General features: G+C 43.6%; 1 protein-coding gene and 1 long non-coding RNA gene across 7 annotated transcripts in view; one reads left to right on the top strand and one right to left on the bottom strand.

Moving 5' to 3' along the window:
- LOC132387564 (NACHT, LRR and PYD domains-containing protein 12-like) overlaps window positions 1–13,462 on the bottom strand; it is a 90,190-nt gene extending 76,728 nt beyond the window's left edge. For 3 of the 4 annotated variants that reach the window (XM_059959949.1, XM_059959948.1, XM_059959950.1), the window contains exons 1-4: window positions 8,875–9,012; window positions 7,115–7,281; window positions 4,314–4,485; window positions 4,150–4,215 (exon numbers count right to left, since the gene is read on the bottom strand). In XM_059959949.1, the coding sequence (XP_059815932.1) occupies window positions 4,150–4,215; window positions 4,314–4,485; window positions 7,115–7,281; window positions 8,875–8,884 (415 nt within the window). In that variant the 5' untranslated portion in view covers window positions 8,885–9,012. Of the gene's footprint in view, window positions 1–4,149; window positions 4,216–4,313; window positions 4,486–7,114; window positions 7,282–8,874; window positions 9,013–13,415 lie in introns of those variants that run through there. The other variant, XM_059959947.1, reaches the window with a different exon arrangement.
- The window catches only part of LOC132387568 (uncharacterized), a 90,864-nt gene extending 75,360 nt beyond the window's left edge, over window positions 1–15,504 (top strand). Inside the window, exon 4 of one of the 3 annotated variants that reach the window (XR_009509932.1) lies at window positions 15,305–15,504. This is a non-coding gene — a long non-coding RNA (uncharacterized LOC132387568). Of the gene's footprint in view, window positions 1–1,476; window positions 1,516–8,635; window positions 8,877–15,304 lie in introns of those variants that run through there. The other 2 variants (XR_009509933.1, XR_009509934.1) reach the window with 2 other exon arrangements.
- The last annotated feature ends 161 nt before the right edge of the window (window positions 15,505–15,665 follow it).

Here is a 15,665-nt window from a genome sequence, read left to right as displayed (position 1 = left end):
GGAAAACAGAACACAGGGGGTTAGGAAAAAAGCTGAGGAGCAGGAACTCAAAAGTAGTGATCTCAGGATTGCTGCCTGTGCCACCCGACAGTGGCAATAGGAATAGAATGAGGTGGCAGAGAAATGTGTGGCAGAGCATTTGGAGCAGGGGGCAGGAATTCAGGTTTCTGGATAATTGGGACCACTTCCGGGGTAGGTAGGACCTGTACAAAAGGCACGGGTTGCACGTGATCCGATGAGGATCAATACTCTTACGGGCAGATTTACTGGAGCTGTTGGGAGTGTTTTAACCTAAAATGGCCGGGGGACTGGAACTAGGACGATAAAGCTTTGGATGAACCAGCAGTTTTACAAGTAGATGACGGGTTTAACATGAATGTTAGGGTGGACAAGCCAATGACTGGGTTCAAATACAGATGGAGCAAACTGTTAAATTGTACCAAATCGACAACATTCAAAAGGGTGGAGATGCAGGACTAAACGCATTATATTTAAATGCACGCAACATTCAGAATGAGGTGGACGAACTTTTGGTGCAATTAGAGATTGGTCGGTATGATGTCGTGGGCATCACTGAGTCGTGGCTGAAAGAAGACCATAGCTGGGAGCTTAACGTTAGAAGATTTACATCTTATCGAAAGGACAGGCAGGAAGGCATAGGCGTTGGTGATGTGGCTGTGCTGGTTCGAGGTGGAATCACATCTGCAGAAAGAGGTGACATAGGGTTAGAGAATGTTGAAGCTTTGTGGGTGGAGGTAGGAAACCGTAAGAGTTAAAAAAAAAGCTTTATGGGGATCCTATATTGGCCTGAAAATAGCGAATGTGTGGGGTTGAGATTGCAAACGGAGTTGGAAAAGGCATGTGTTAAAGCCAATGACGCAGTTGTAATGAAGGACTTCAATGTGCACGGGGAATAAGAAAATCAAACAAACGTCAGGAATCAGATTGCAAGAGAGGGAATTTATTGAATTCCCACGAGATAGGGTTTCAGAGCAGCTTGTGCTTGAGACGACGTCTTTGATTGGGTGTTGTGTAATAGCCCTGATCTGATGAGGGAGCTTAATGTAAAAGAACCATTAAGAGATAGTGATCATAATATGAGTGAATTCATAATACAGATTGAGAGGGAGAGGCATAACTTACAGTATCAGTATCGCAATGGAATAAAGCGAATTACAGAGGCATGAGAGAGAAGCTTTCCCAGGTAGATTGGAGAAGGATACTAGTGGAGATGGCTGAAGCTTCTGGGAATCGGTCTCAAGTTGCAGGATGGATACGGCCCACGGAGGAAGAAGTTCCCAAATGACACGTGTAGGCAACCATGGGTGACAATGGAAGTTAAGGATTGCATAAAAGCCGAGGAAAGGCCATACAAGATAACAATAGTCAACTAAAGAAGCTATAAGTAAGGAAAAGATGAAATATGAGAGCAGAAAAGCCAATAATATAAAGCAGGATAATAAACACTTTTTTCAGTTATATAAAGATTAAAAGAGAGGTGAGAGTCCATGCTGGAACACTGGAGAATGTGCACTCTACATATATCTTCACTGTGAAAGACGCTAGCAGTCTGCGAGTGACAGGCAGTAGGAGTGAGTGCCATTGCTATTACAAAAGAAAAACATCTCGGCAACTCTTAAGGTGCAAAGTCACCTGGGCCAGATGGACTGCAGCCCAGAGATCTGAGAGAGGTTGCTGAAGTGATGACAAATGGATTGGTCATGATCTTTGAAGAATCACTTGATTCGGGCATGGTCCCGGAGGACTGGAAGATTGCAACTGTCACTCTACTCTTTAAGAAGGGAGGAAGGCAAAAGAAGGGAAATTATACGCCAATTAGCCAATCCTCAGCGACTGGGAAAGAATTGGAGTCTCTTATTAAGTTTGGGGTTTCGAGGTACTTGGAGACTAATGACAATATAAGTTAGCATGGTTTCTGTTGGAATTCATCCTGGAAGTAAGAAGCAGGGTGGACAAAGGAGTCAGTGGATGCCATTTACTTGGATTTTCAGAAGGCATTTGATAAGCTGCCGCACAGGAGTCTGCTTAACCAGATAAAAATCTATGGCGTCACAGGAAAGATACTGGCACGTGGAGCGGAATTGCTGACAGGCAGCAGACAGCGAGTGGGAATAAAAGGGGCCTTTTCTGGTTGGCTGCCAGTGACCGGTGGTGTTCCGCACGGATCAGTATTGGGACCGCTGACTTTCAGATTGTTTATCAATGATTTAGATGATTGAATGTATGTATTTGTGGTAAAGTTTGCGGATGATACAAAGACAGGTGGAGGGGTCGGTAGTGCAATTGCAACAGGACTGAGACATATTGGAAAAATTGGCTAAAAGGTGGCAGATGGAATTCATTGTTGGAAATGTATGATAATGCATTTTGGTGAAAGGAGCGGACTATTAACTAAATAGGAAGAAGTTCCAAGAATCAGAGGTGCAGAGCGACTTCACAGGGACATCGGAGCCTCGAGCAAAACTCACAGAAGATTAGTTTAAAGGTCGAGTCTGTGGTAAAGGTGGCAAAAAAGAGAATCGAATATAAATGCTGAGCCTTTACAGGACTGTATAGTCAGGCTGCACTGCAGGTGTGTTGTCAACAGCTTTTCAGTACCTCTGAAAAGATGTGTGGTCATTAGAGAGAGTCCCGAGGAGATTCAGGAGGATGACTCTGGGAATGAAGGAGTTAACATATGAGGTGTGTTTTGGCAACTTTGGGCCTGTACTCACTGGAATTTTAAGGAATGCAAGGGAATCTCTTTTAAACCTGCAGAATGTTGAAAGGACCAGATAGGGTGGATGTGGAAAGGATGTTTCCTGTGGCAGGTGCATCCAGAACTAGGGGCCAGGGCCTCAAAATTGAGGGGCGATCCTTTACAACAGGTAAGGAGGACTCTTTGAGCCAGAGAATAATGTCTGTCTGTAAGGCTCTGGCTCAGACTGCAGTGGAGGCCGAGTCCATGGGTGTAATGAAGGCAGAAGTTCCTGATCGGTCAGGGCATCAAAGGATATGGCGAGAAGGCAGGTGTATGGTGTTGCGTGGAATCGGGGATCAGCCATGATGGAATGGCGGAGCAGACTGATGGGCTGAATGGCCGAATTCTGCTCCCATGTCATGTTCGTATGGAGGAATAACAACAAATCTCGGCTCCACTTTGGATCAGAGGTGCGAGATTTCCCTTGCTGGAGTTGGATGTTCCAATTGGAATGGTTTGGCTTCAGTTTTGTCAAATCTCCAGATACTCGGCCCCACAGAAAAGGTGTTGTGACAAATGCAAATTGCTTCCTGTCCTCCAGCCACAGCAACAAAACCTGTCTCCCAGACTCTGACAGTCTCTAAACAGGCCTCTAAAGAGATGTATTCAGACTCTCAGAGTGAAATAACAACAAAAACCTGTCTCCCAGACTCTGACAGTCTCTAAACAGGCCTCTAAAGACACGTATTCAGACTCTCAGTGAAATAACAACAAAAACCTGTCTCCCAGACTCTGACAGTCTCTAAACAGGCCTCTAAAGAGATGTATTCAGACTCTCAGTGTGAAATAACAACAAAACCTGTCTCCCAGACTCTGACAGTCTCTAAACAGGCCTCTACAGACAAGTATTCAGACTCTCAGTGTGAAATAACAAGAAAAACCTGTCTCCCAGACTCTGACAGTCTCTAAACAGGCCTCTAAAGAGATGTATTCAGACTCTCAGTGTGAAATAATAACAAAAACTGTCTCCCAGACTCTGACAGTCTCTAAACAGGCCTCTAAAGATACGTATTCAGACTCTCAGAGTGAAATAACAACAAAAACCTGTCTCCCAGACTCTGACAGTCTCTAAACAGGCCTCTAAAGAGACGTATTCAGACTCTCAGTGTGAAATAACAACAAAAACCTGTCTCCCAGACTGACAGTCTCCAAACAGGCCTCCAAAGAGACGTATTCAGGCTCTCAGTGTGAAATAACAACAAAAACCTGTCTCCCAGACTCCGACAGTCTCTAAACAGGCCTCTAAAGAGACGTATTCAGACTCTCAGTGTGAAATAACAACAAAAACCTGTCTCCCAGACTGACAGTCTCTAAACAGGCCTCTACAGAGACGTATTCAGACTCTCAGTGTGAAATACAGACTTTCAGATTTCCGTTCCATCACTTACCTTTCAGATGTTTGGGCACTTCAGAGAAATCCCGCTCAGTGTCCATGTAGGCGAACTGGCCGTCACCTGTTCAAACAGATTTACCTGCATGAAGTCTGTTCTGTGTAATACTGTAAACTCATCAGCATTTACATCTGTAACACACAGTGTATTGTACACCGTACCTCGCTCCCGTATTTCATTCAATATTCTGCTCAGCTTCGGTAAATAGTGGTGCAGTTTCACAAAGGATTCCCACATCACCTTCCGGGCCCCGGAGCCCTTCTCCATCACCAGATCCAGGAGGAGTTTGGAAGCGCCCGGTCGGTTTCCCTTCTCCGCGAGCTCAGTCACGCTCTGTAATGAACAATGGGGAATATATTGAGGAACGGAGGGATGGGTTCAAATCTACCCTGAACATGGACAGACCCAGCACATTCTGCTCATCGCAAATCACTGACAGCAATTGTTTGTAGCAGGAAAAAGAAATTAAAAGAAGTTAGCATGGCCAATGATGACTTTCTGAACGCCACAGATTGCGGGGTACTTATCCAGTTGGCAATGTTTAAGCAAAGCAGTCATATTGTGAGTGAGCCAGAGATAGAGTAGGTTATTGATGCTTTGTGTCAGAGAGGGTTCATTGAGGAGAGGCGGAGGCTTGGGTTGATCTTGGGTAATATTTCCCTTCTCTTTTTCACGGTTAGGACAGTGGGAAAGCCAGGCAGGATAGTGGGATGCTCTTCCTACAGGATGCGGCAAGACAGGGAGACGTTCAGTGTCCCCGATAACTACACCTTCAGGAATTTCATCCAGTTGCAGCTTAATACAGACTGTGCTGAGGAATCGGAGCTGGAGCTGGGTGAACTCAGGATCATTCCGGAGGCTGAGAGATTGACTCAGGCTATACAGGGAGGGAGCTGTACACAAGGCCCGGAACACAGGGAACTGGGTGACTGTCAGGAGGGGGAAGGGAACAGGCAGCCACTACAGGAAACTCTTTGTAACAGGGATACGGCTTTCTGTTTCGGGGTATGGCCTCGCAGAGGAAAGCCACGGTGATTATGCCTCAGGCTCTGAGTTTGGCTTTGTGACTCGGAAGGGATGAGAAGTGCTGAGATGCACTGACGGGGAATACAATGATCAGGAGAATAGACTGGAGATTCTATTTACGAGAACAGGATTTTTGGATGGTGTGTTACCAAGGTCAGTGATATCTCGTATCGACTCTGAAACTTCCTTAAGGGCAGGATGAGCAGGTCTTGGTCCACGTTGGTACCAATGACAAGAGTAGGAAGTGTGATGAGATACTGCAAAGTGATACAGATCCAAAATTTCTTGAAAGTATTATCGAAGGTAGATGGCGTTGTAAAGCTTTTTGGACATGGGGCTTTGTAAATCAAAATATTGAATACAGACGTTGGGATATTATGTCGAAGTTGATGTTTCAGAGGCTAAATTGAAGCAATGTGTACATCTACCTCCTGAAAGGATATCAATAAGATTGAACGAATGCTGAATTAAATACAGATTGTTACCAGGAGTTGAGGATCTAAGATATAGAGGAAGTGTGAATAGGCTAGGACATTATTCCATAGAGTGTCGGAGGACCATGAGAGATGTGAAAGAGATATACAAGTTTATAAAAGGTATACAGAGAGTTATTGCGAAAATGCATTTATTACTGAGGTTGAGTGAGACTGGAATTAGAGATCATAGGGTAATGATGACAGGTGAAAGGCAAAGTGAAGGGGAACCTGTTCACTCAGAGGTTGCTGAAGAGCGCGGAGCGTGCTGCCATCTTAATTAGTCGATGTACATTCAAGTTGATTATTTAAGATCAGTTTGGATAAGTTCATTCAATGGGGGAGTTTTGGACGTCTCCAGTCCGAGTTCAGATCAATGGGACTAAGCAGATAATACGTCGGTGTGGACTAGGTGGGCAGAAGAGCCTGTTGCTGTACTGTAGTGTTTGATGACTATGACTATGTGAAACTATGGCCGGGCCACTGTTGAGTTTTGCCAGGGTAATCCCTGGTGAACCGCAGCAGCTTCACCCTTCACTGCCAGGCTCCAAGAGGGGTCCAGTGCCAGCCAACAGCTGGGAACTGGCAGTGAGGAGCAGCCAGCAAACTCAGGACTATTGTGTATGTGTGACAGACCAAAGCCGACCGGTGGTAATGTTGAGTAAGAAGTTTGGACTGAAATTCTCAGCTGCCTCATGTGGAATGCAATGCTCAGTATGGTGTCTGGCTCTTCACTAATATTCATTCTAGGTGGTAATAGGTGAACGCACTCCAGTAGCAAGTGGACCATTGGAAAGCTGTTTCCTTGTAATTCTATGTTAGCTGTAGATGTTTGGAATATTTTCAGTGGCACTAATGTTGCACTTCCCATGTTAACAGTATATGCTATGGTAACTACAAACTCAAATTGGAAGTCACAAGGAACAGAAGTAACAGAACCATGAGGCATGTTGGGATATTGATCAAAAAAAGGGTCAGCAGTTCAAATCAGAGACGACGGTCAGTGTTGAACTGACGATGGGGTTGAAGGTAAACCAAGAATGAGCTGAGAAATAAGTCACTATATATTTGATTTGTGGGAAACCCGTAGATCATCAGGAAACCACAGATTGGTGAGTGGCCATTAAGGTCGAACATTGGGAACATGATGTGATGTCAGACTGAGTGGTGTAAAGTGGTTATCTGTCCACTTGCAATGTCCGTCAAGTGTCACATCACTAAATTCACCAGTCAATCATTGCCTGTATCCTAATCTGTCTATAAATGAATGTGATCAGAAAACTGGAGAGAGGATTGTGTTGGTTAATAAAAGTTCAGGGTTTTTCGCAAATGAAAACTCTTTTCTTGATGTTGACCACAAGCATTACAGGATTTTTACAGCCCAGATGTGTCGTTACACCGGTTCTGTCGGTTTGTGATAGATTCAGTAGAATCTACACTCAGTGCATGTCCCTTCCACTTACGTGATACTCCTGCCCGGTGAAGTGATCCTCGCCCATTAACATGAAGCTGACTCCCTCCACGCCCTCCTCAATCGCCTGCTCCAGTCGCTCCTTGTAGAATCTCGTCAACTGGAACAGTTGGTGATCGTCACAATTTGACAGGAAGGCGGAGATGGCGGAGTTCAGATCTGTAGTCGGTCATAGAACATAAAATAGTAGATATACCATGCGTATGCAGACATGATGCCAATTTAAACTAATCCCATCTTCAGGAACACAGTCAATGTCCCCCGTTCCCGGCCGACTCATGAGTTCAAACGCCTCTCAGAAGCTGCTGAGTATCTGTTTCCAGTCCCTCCCTCGGCAGCTCATTCCAGACACCGATCACTCTCTGTGGAAAACCTGCATCGTAAATCCCCTTTAAACTTTACCATCTAAACAGACCTGTTACCTCAGGTTTTTGTGGTGAAACTCGTCTACACCCTCTACAGACCCTCCACATCATTCTCGATTTGCGCACAATACTGAAATTGTCTCTTAACCAACGCGTATCCAGTTACAGTCTAACTTTAACAAATACCTCAACTCATCGTTAGCACACTACCAATTGTGTTGCCACCTTAAGGGAGCTGTGCACACCCATCACAGGACCCGACAGTACATCAATCTTATTATCAGTCCCAACATTCACCGTGCACATTGCTCACGAATTTGACCTCTCAAAATGCAACTTCTCACATTTGCCTGAATTATCTGTACTTGGTGACTCTCTGTTCCTATTTCTAACTGGATGCTGAACACTTTGACAACAGCCCCAAATTTATTCATCTCCTCCAACTCTGTAAATCAACGAATAAGTCCACCCAGTATATCATACGATTAACCTATTTGATTCACACACACGACACATGGCGAAACAGTGATCCTTGCGAACACTACTGGTCACAGACCTTCAGCCAGAACAACGCTCCTCTGGTGCTGACTCCATTTTATGTACCCAAGGCGACTTTAAAATCAATTTACAGATCCTCAGCACGAAACGTTGAAGGTTTTTTTTTCACTATAGGTGCTTCCTGACCTGCTGAGTTCCTCCAGCATTTTGTACGGTGCCCTCTCCACTTATTATTTTGTTTTACTTTAATCCTATTCGCCAAAGACATTTCATTGCTTCAGTAGCCCCCCCCCCCCCCCCCCAGATTCCCTGTGTACAATTTCTCTTGTTCACTGTCTTCTGCACCCAGCCCGTCCTCCCTCAATATAACGTCCTTTAACTCGGCCACAGAAAACAAACACCGGGGACTCCCCTCACCTCCATTGTGCAACAACCCGTTAATCTGGGGAGAATTCTACATTGCCCTTCCAAACAGAAAACAACTTCTGTTTCTCTCACTGGCTGTCGGAGGCATTTCCCACATCAGGCCTTACCAAATGCTGACGGAAATTCTATCTGTTCCCTCGACTGTTACATTGCCCGCTGTTGTATTCCTGTCTGAGTGTTAGCCACAGCCACCCTATTTAGGGGCTCCTTCTCCTTTCACTCAGGTGAAGATCTGTGTGGTGAGCGGAGCGATTCGATCATTCCCCTCGTTAGGTCCCTGCGCTGGACCTGGTGAATTGTTCCAATGCTCATGGACTCCTTACCAGTTGGAACAATGACTCCGTTTGATGGTACTTTCTCTCTGCCCCTTTGTCGGCCAAGTTTATCCCTCTGAATTATTGATGATTTGACTACACGTGTACCATGATGACAGATTTAATGAGAAAGAGCCCAGTGAACATACCTGTGTCCATTCTAACTCTGACTGACTTTGGTTGATTGTCGTTTGCTTGTCTGACGTCCGGGTGGAAGAAAGCCTCACCTGCTGGCAATGACCTGAATTACACAAATAAAAACGTAAGATTCAGTTCCTCTGTCCTTCAAATTTAAAACATTTTTGTAAGGTCACTGCTCACTCTCCTACATTCCAGACAGTAAAAGGAGATTGGTACAAAGACCTTCAACTGAACACAAATTTCAAGAAGATAGCAAGGAAATATAAGGAAACTTACTTAAAGGAGCGATGCAATGAAGCTGAAGAAGCCAAAAGAATTGGAAAAAAGAAGAGATCTGTTGCAGAAGAATTGAGATATCATAGGAACATTTCATGTAAAATGAGCATAGGAAAAGACAAAGAAGGGAAGGACCTTACAGAAGCAAAGGGCATCAAAGGGAGTTGGCAGGAACACACAGAAGAATTGCAAAAAGATCCAACAGTGAAGACATTAGCAATGACTCCCTCATCGATCTAGAGCCAGACATTCTGGAAAGCGAAGTCGAATGGGTGATAGAAAACATTGCCAATAATAAGGCTGCAGGATGTGACAGGATTTCAGTAAAATTGTTGAAATTTCTAAAAGGTGATGCTGTAAAAGTGTTGCATCCAATTTTCCAGCAGATCTGGGAAAATATAAACAACAATGACTTTTAGGCTGGATTAAGATCCGTTTTTATCCCAAAACCCAAGAATGGAAATGTCAAGTATTCACGTGCTAGAAAAGTAATGCTAAAGATTATGCAAGCAAGACCCTAGCAATATATGGAACACGAACTGCCAGATAGAAGCTGCTTTTAGAAGAGGCAGAGGCACCAGAGACCAAATTGCTAACCTATGCTGGATAATGGAGAAATCGCGAGAATTTCAGAAAAGTATTTATCTATGTTTTATTGACTACTCTAAATCCTTCAGCAGTGCGGTCCATAATATACTATGGCAAATACTTAAAGAAATGGGAATACCTGGGCATCTGTTCTGCCTTATGAGAAATTTGTACAAAGATCAAGAAGCAACAGTTGCCAGACACAGAACAACAAACTGGTTCAAGATTTGGAAAGGAGTATGACCAGTCTGCATACTGCCACCCAGCTTATTTAATCTATATGTTGAACATATGAGGAATGCTGGTCCAGGCGACTCAAAATGTTGCAGTGAAAATTACCAGACAGAATATTAACAACCTCAGATATGCAGGTGATACGATTCTAATGGCTGAAAGTGAGGAGGATCTGAAGAAGCTTCTAATGAAAGTGAAAGAAGAAAGTTGAAAGCTGGCTTCTTGCTCAATATTAAGAAGACCAGCCAGTCCTATTAACTCTGTGGTAATAAATGGAAAGGAAGTGGAAGCAGAGACGGATTTTTTCGTCCCTGGTTCAAAGATTTCTATAGATGGTAACGGTGATAGCCTTTTCAAATTTATTGGGTAGGAGAGCTATTTTGTTGCATTGGAAGGATCCTAATCCACCTACTGCTTTTTTCTGGCTCTCCTCCATTATGTTTTGTTTAAACCTGGAGAAAATTAGAAGTCGGACGTTCGATACATCTTTCAAATTTGAACAAACCTGGCCACCTTTCATTCAATATTTTCAGAAGATCTAATTTCTTATCTTTTTTATTTTTTTTTTTTAGTTTTTTTCTTTCTTTCTCCCTCCGTGAAGTTTCAGATTTGACTAGAAGGACGCTTTCTTCTTTTTTTGTAATCTTGTCCTCAAGTGGACTGCCCAGTTCCCCCCTTTTTTTTGTTTTAGTTTTTAGTTTGTTTAGTGTTTTATTTCTCTCCTATAAATAGAACATATCCAGTCTTTTTTTGTATGAATTGTCAAGAGGAGTTGTGGTTCTCTGTTTATATATAATAGCCTAATATTATATTACACATGATTTTGACAGTGTATATAATTTTCTTTGTTTGTACGTTTATTCTATTATGTATTTGATATAACTTCACCTCTGATTCGTATCTATTCATATAAATTATTTAATCAATAAAGAAAGATTGAAAATAATGGTAAATGCAGCGTATTAAACGGCGCTTACTTCTGGGGAGGGTAGCAATGGCAAATTTAGATAAAATACTGAAGTGCAGAGACATAACATTGTCTGCGAAGGACCGCAGAGTCAAGTATATAGTATTTCCAGTTGTGATGTAAGGCTGTAACAGCTGGAGTATTAATAAGGCTGAATACAAAATAATCAACGCCTCTGAACTTGGATGTTGGGGGAAAGTGTTCGCTGGACAGCAAGAAGATCCAACAAGTCAATACTTGGAGAAATACGCCAGACTGCTCACTAGGAAGCTTGAAAAGCTCAGCTATTTTGACCACATCATGAGGGGACAGGATTCCTTAGAGAAGACTCTCATGTTCGGGGAAACAGAAGGCAAAAGAAGGAGAGGATGACTGAGGCTACGATGGATAGATAATAATATTCAGGAAATGCCTATACCCTTGGGGTATCTTAGAGAGGCAGTCTCCAGTAAAGAGGCTTTGTGTGCAGTAATGCTGTTGTATTTGGCTGTGTTCATGTGTTTTCATGTATGTTTTGAATGTCTACTAAACTTGAACATAAATTGGACAATGATTGTATCATAAACAAAAAAAAAGAATGAATATAGATGTTTTCAGTCAATAACAGACTTGTAAGTGTTGCATTTTGTCCCTAATGCAGACAGGGAGCAGCCATACTCCAAGCATCTGACCACACAACACCCACTGCGGCAGCCTGCTGGCCCGAGGTGTGTCTGTTTACTCCGCCGTTTAAACCCAGACACCTCAAACAAAAAGCAGCCACCGGGTCCCTCCAGCCCAACGTGTCAGATAGTAAGATCGTGACTTGCTGTTAAAATCACCCGACTCCGCACTTGCAGGCAACACTTTATTGGTGTCCACTAAAAATATGCTGAAGCCTTCTCCATCCGAGCTCATTCTGAGGAGATAAATCCCCTGAACTCCCACTTCAGTCCATTGCCCTGACAGCTCCGCCAACTCCTTGTTAAGGAAACTCCTAAATGACGAAGCCCATATCCCTATTGGTTGGTATGCTAAATTGGTATTTGGTTTCACCAATGAGAGACAAGTAAATGTCACGTCACTTCACGAGAGATACCGGTCACGCGCAGCATGCTTAAATCTTCTCATCGTCAGCCCGAGGGTGACGAATTTCCGCGAGAGGGCGCGCGTGGGCAGTGGGCGGGGCGGTGAGCTGGTGTGCGGTAGATGGGGAGACTGTAGAGTCAGTAACAGGGAACGGGGAGCGCGTCCCTCGGTCCCGTACAATGCGGACCAGCTCACCAATTGTGTCATGGTCGATCTGCAACCTGCTGGGATACAACATTAACACACAAATCTCCATGTATATACTTAATCAATGTATGGTTTCTTTTCACTTGAACTTATATTGGCTTACACTAATTAAACTGTCAGAACTTTTCTAATCAACACACCAAGTACATAAGTGGACCACTCGGCCTACCGAACATGCTGCTGATCTGATTTAAACTTTCGTTACGCATTCTCCCATGTTCATTTCGTTAACACTTCAAACCCACTCTTCATAAACAAACAGAGCTTTGAATGGAATAAAAGGCTTTAATTTCTCTGGGCAGTGAGCAGAAAGAGTTCCTAACTCCCGCGATCAATATTGGCAAAAGAATAGGAGGGTAAGAGGGTGAGTGGGGAGGGGGAGGGGAAACTGTTGCTGCTTTTCGCTACACGATGCCCTCTCCACAGCCAATCTTTCCACAGTTTCTCTGAACATTGCATCTACCTTTATATCAACTCCTCCATCATCTGACCCAACACGCTGCTTCCCATACTGAGTTTAAACCGACTCCAGCAGCTCCAGTAGTCTTGGCTGCAAGGACATTCGTTCATCTCAAGTACAGGTATAACCCATGGCTTTGGTACAGGATCAAATGGGAACATTGCAAAACCTATTTCTGCTTAATCACAGATTCATAGGTTCTGACAATTTATTGGTAGAAAAACACGATGACGACAGGGTATGTAAATTTAAATTATTCGTTGGCATTTGCTAGTTCAGACTGAATGAAATGTGGTGCTGGGACATTTGGCTTCAAGATGGTTTGCTCCTAGCAGAGGCTTGCACGACGATATACTCGAGGGCAAGTATATCATTGCAGCTTGCAATAGACAGAGGAGTCAATGACATGTTCCTGTAGTTCATGGTAATTCCACATTTCTGCATTCACTGGAGCCGGAAGCGCTGCGGTGTCTTCTAAAGGGAGAAAATTTTCAACGCATTTTGAGATGATTGGGACCTAACACAGACAAGCAAGGAAACATCAGACCAGATAAAGAGTTTGAAATGAGCAAATAATGTGAGGAATATGCATGGCTTCACAGAGCTGATGCTGACAGCGCATCAGTAGATCTGGAATGATTGCAACTGGCACTTCTACATTTATTCCGCATCACTCCAGCTATTTCCTCTTTTCCTTGGTACAGAAATGTAATTTCTAAAGGAGTAGTGTTTGGGTAAATGAGACTCACCAAACTTTCTCCTGACTTTCAATGGAAACTCCGAGTCAGAAGAGTTCTGTCGAATTGATGATCTCCATCCTCGGGCTGGTTCACTTGTTGCTGTTCCCTCGTTTTCAGTTCTGGTTCGCTTCCAGTTGTGGGCATTTCTTCCAATAACCCTCTCACCAGAGATCTAACTTCAATAAAAGAAGTAATGAAGTATGTTACTAAAACAAACGAGAACAAAGCGTTAACCTGACATTTAAATTTTGAGCGCATATGTCATGATCCGAGTGAAGAAATCTGTAACTGTTCCTCAAACTTTACAAAGCCTGATATGGGATACAAAGGAACACAGACAAAATGCTGGAGGAACTCATCAGGCCAGGCAACATCTGGATGTCAATGCTCCTCTCTTCCAGCTGCTTAGCTCCTCCAGTATTTTGTGGGTGTTGCTTGGATTTCTAGCAGCTGAAGATTTTCTCTTGCTTGTGATGGAATACAAGGAAGTCATCATTCAGTCATAGTATAAGATACAAGTCATAATATATAACAGGAGAATTATGTGATAAAGTCATTCTAGTCTTCTCCATAATCAATCATGGAGGATTATTTTCCAACACCATATTCCTGCTTCCTGCTATAATTCTCAACCAATTTAGAAATCCAGAACATGAATATACCCAACGATAGCCTCCACCACTGTTCGTGGTGACAAATTCCACAGATCAAACAACCTTAGGCTGAAGTAATGTCTCTCATCTCAGTTTTAAAGTGACGCTTCTTTATTCTGAGGCTGCACTCTCAGATCCCAGACTCTCCGTCTAATCCAGACACCCTCTCCATTCCCACTTCATGCAGGCTTGTTGTTATTCAGTTGGAAAATATTCATCCGCGCCGTAACTTCAACCCCCACCCCCCAACCAACCCTAGATATGGGGGGGGGGTGATTTACTTTTCAGCTGGTTTGGCACACCATTGTGGCCGAAAGGCCTGTTCCTGTCATGTTCTGTTCTATCTTCAGCATCCTGAGTTTCTGTTTGACTCCCACTGGCCGATAGACAGGTGAGAGTGAGGGGAAATTTCCAATTGTGAATTGATTTCCGAAACCCCGGTCTATTTCTACTGGTGCAAACACAAAACAGCCTATTTAATCACAGCCTCTTCCTGTGAGGGATGGAATGGGAACTCATTCTCTGCTTTGCTTCCAAAGAGACTTCAGGGCACAGAACAGAAATACTCACTCAACATCTCATAAACCCTGACAACTTGATTCCCTGATTCATTTTATCTGGTTCAAGACATGTGTGGTATTCCAGGATCCAACCTCAGAGGGTCACAGCCCGCACATCTTTTCCACATCTCACACTGGGTGTTCCCGCATCTCACTCTGAGAGATTCACGCTACTAATATCCAGCCACCTGAGACGTCTGCTTAATTACGGAAGGAGTAACATCCAGCCGCATCTGTAAAAGCACCAACGTGGACCGAAGCCCAAACACTGCCAGTCCCATATTCCTGGAAACCACATCCCAAGATTGTATCTGAAGCACCAACTCTCCCAGGGCTCTTTGCTGCCGGTAATATGCGGCAGTGTCTCAGCTAATCCCAGTTCATAAAACTTACACTCCCACACCAACCCGTGACAGAACTGGAGCCTGATGATCCTCTTTCTAGATGGGGATTAGCTGTAAAACATGGGCCTTGGACCACAAAGAAGGTGCTGATACATTTTAGCTTGTTCCCACAGTTACATTGAACACAGTTGTTCATTATTTTATTGAGTGTGGTGTAGCCCAGGTCAATTAGCAGCCACTTTCCCCGTCGTGTAACAGGAAGAAAATGTTTTAAATATAAAATTGAAAATATAGCATTGGTAACTCAGTACAGCAGATTTAATTTTGTTCTTTTGATGCAGAAATGATTGACTGACTGCAAGATGTTTGACACACTGAACAGAATTGCATAAATACAATCCCTACAATCTTCTTCATTCCATCCCGGACAGTAAATGCTCGAAGCATCCTCGTATCTGAGGCCACTCTCTCTCCACTGAGAGTCAGTAACCAGAGAGCGATAAACACGTTCAACACTCTCTGCAGCTCTGGTGAGCCGTTGCCCTGGTGACGGAGGAAGTGACTCGCAAAGATAACCGAGCGGGGAAATAACAAACTCAGTGTGACACGTTCTCGGCTTCATTGTGAAAAAGGTGAACTGAACATTCAGCCATTTTGTAATGGTGATACTAAAATTCCAGTAGTTGTATTTACCCTTTCTGG

Source organism: Hypanus sabinus, unplaced genomic scaffold (genome assembly GCF_030144855.1).
Source record: "Hypanus sabinus isolate sHypSab1 unplaced genomic scaffold, sHypSab1.hap1 scaffold_199, whole genome shotgun sequence".
NCBI lineage: Eukaryota > Metazoa > Chordata > Chondrichthyes > Myliobatiformes > Dasyatidae > Hypanus > Hypanus sabinus.
This window is presented reverse-complemented; position numbering and strand designations above follow the sequence as displayed.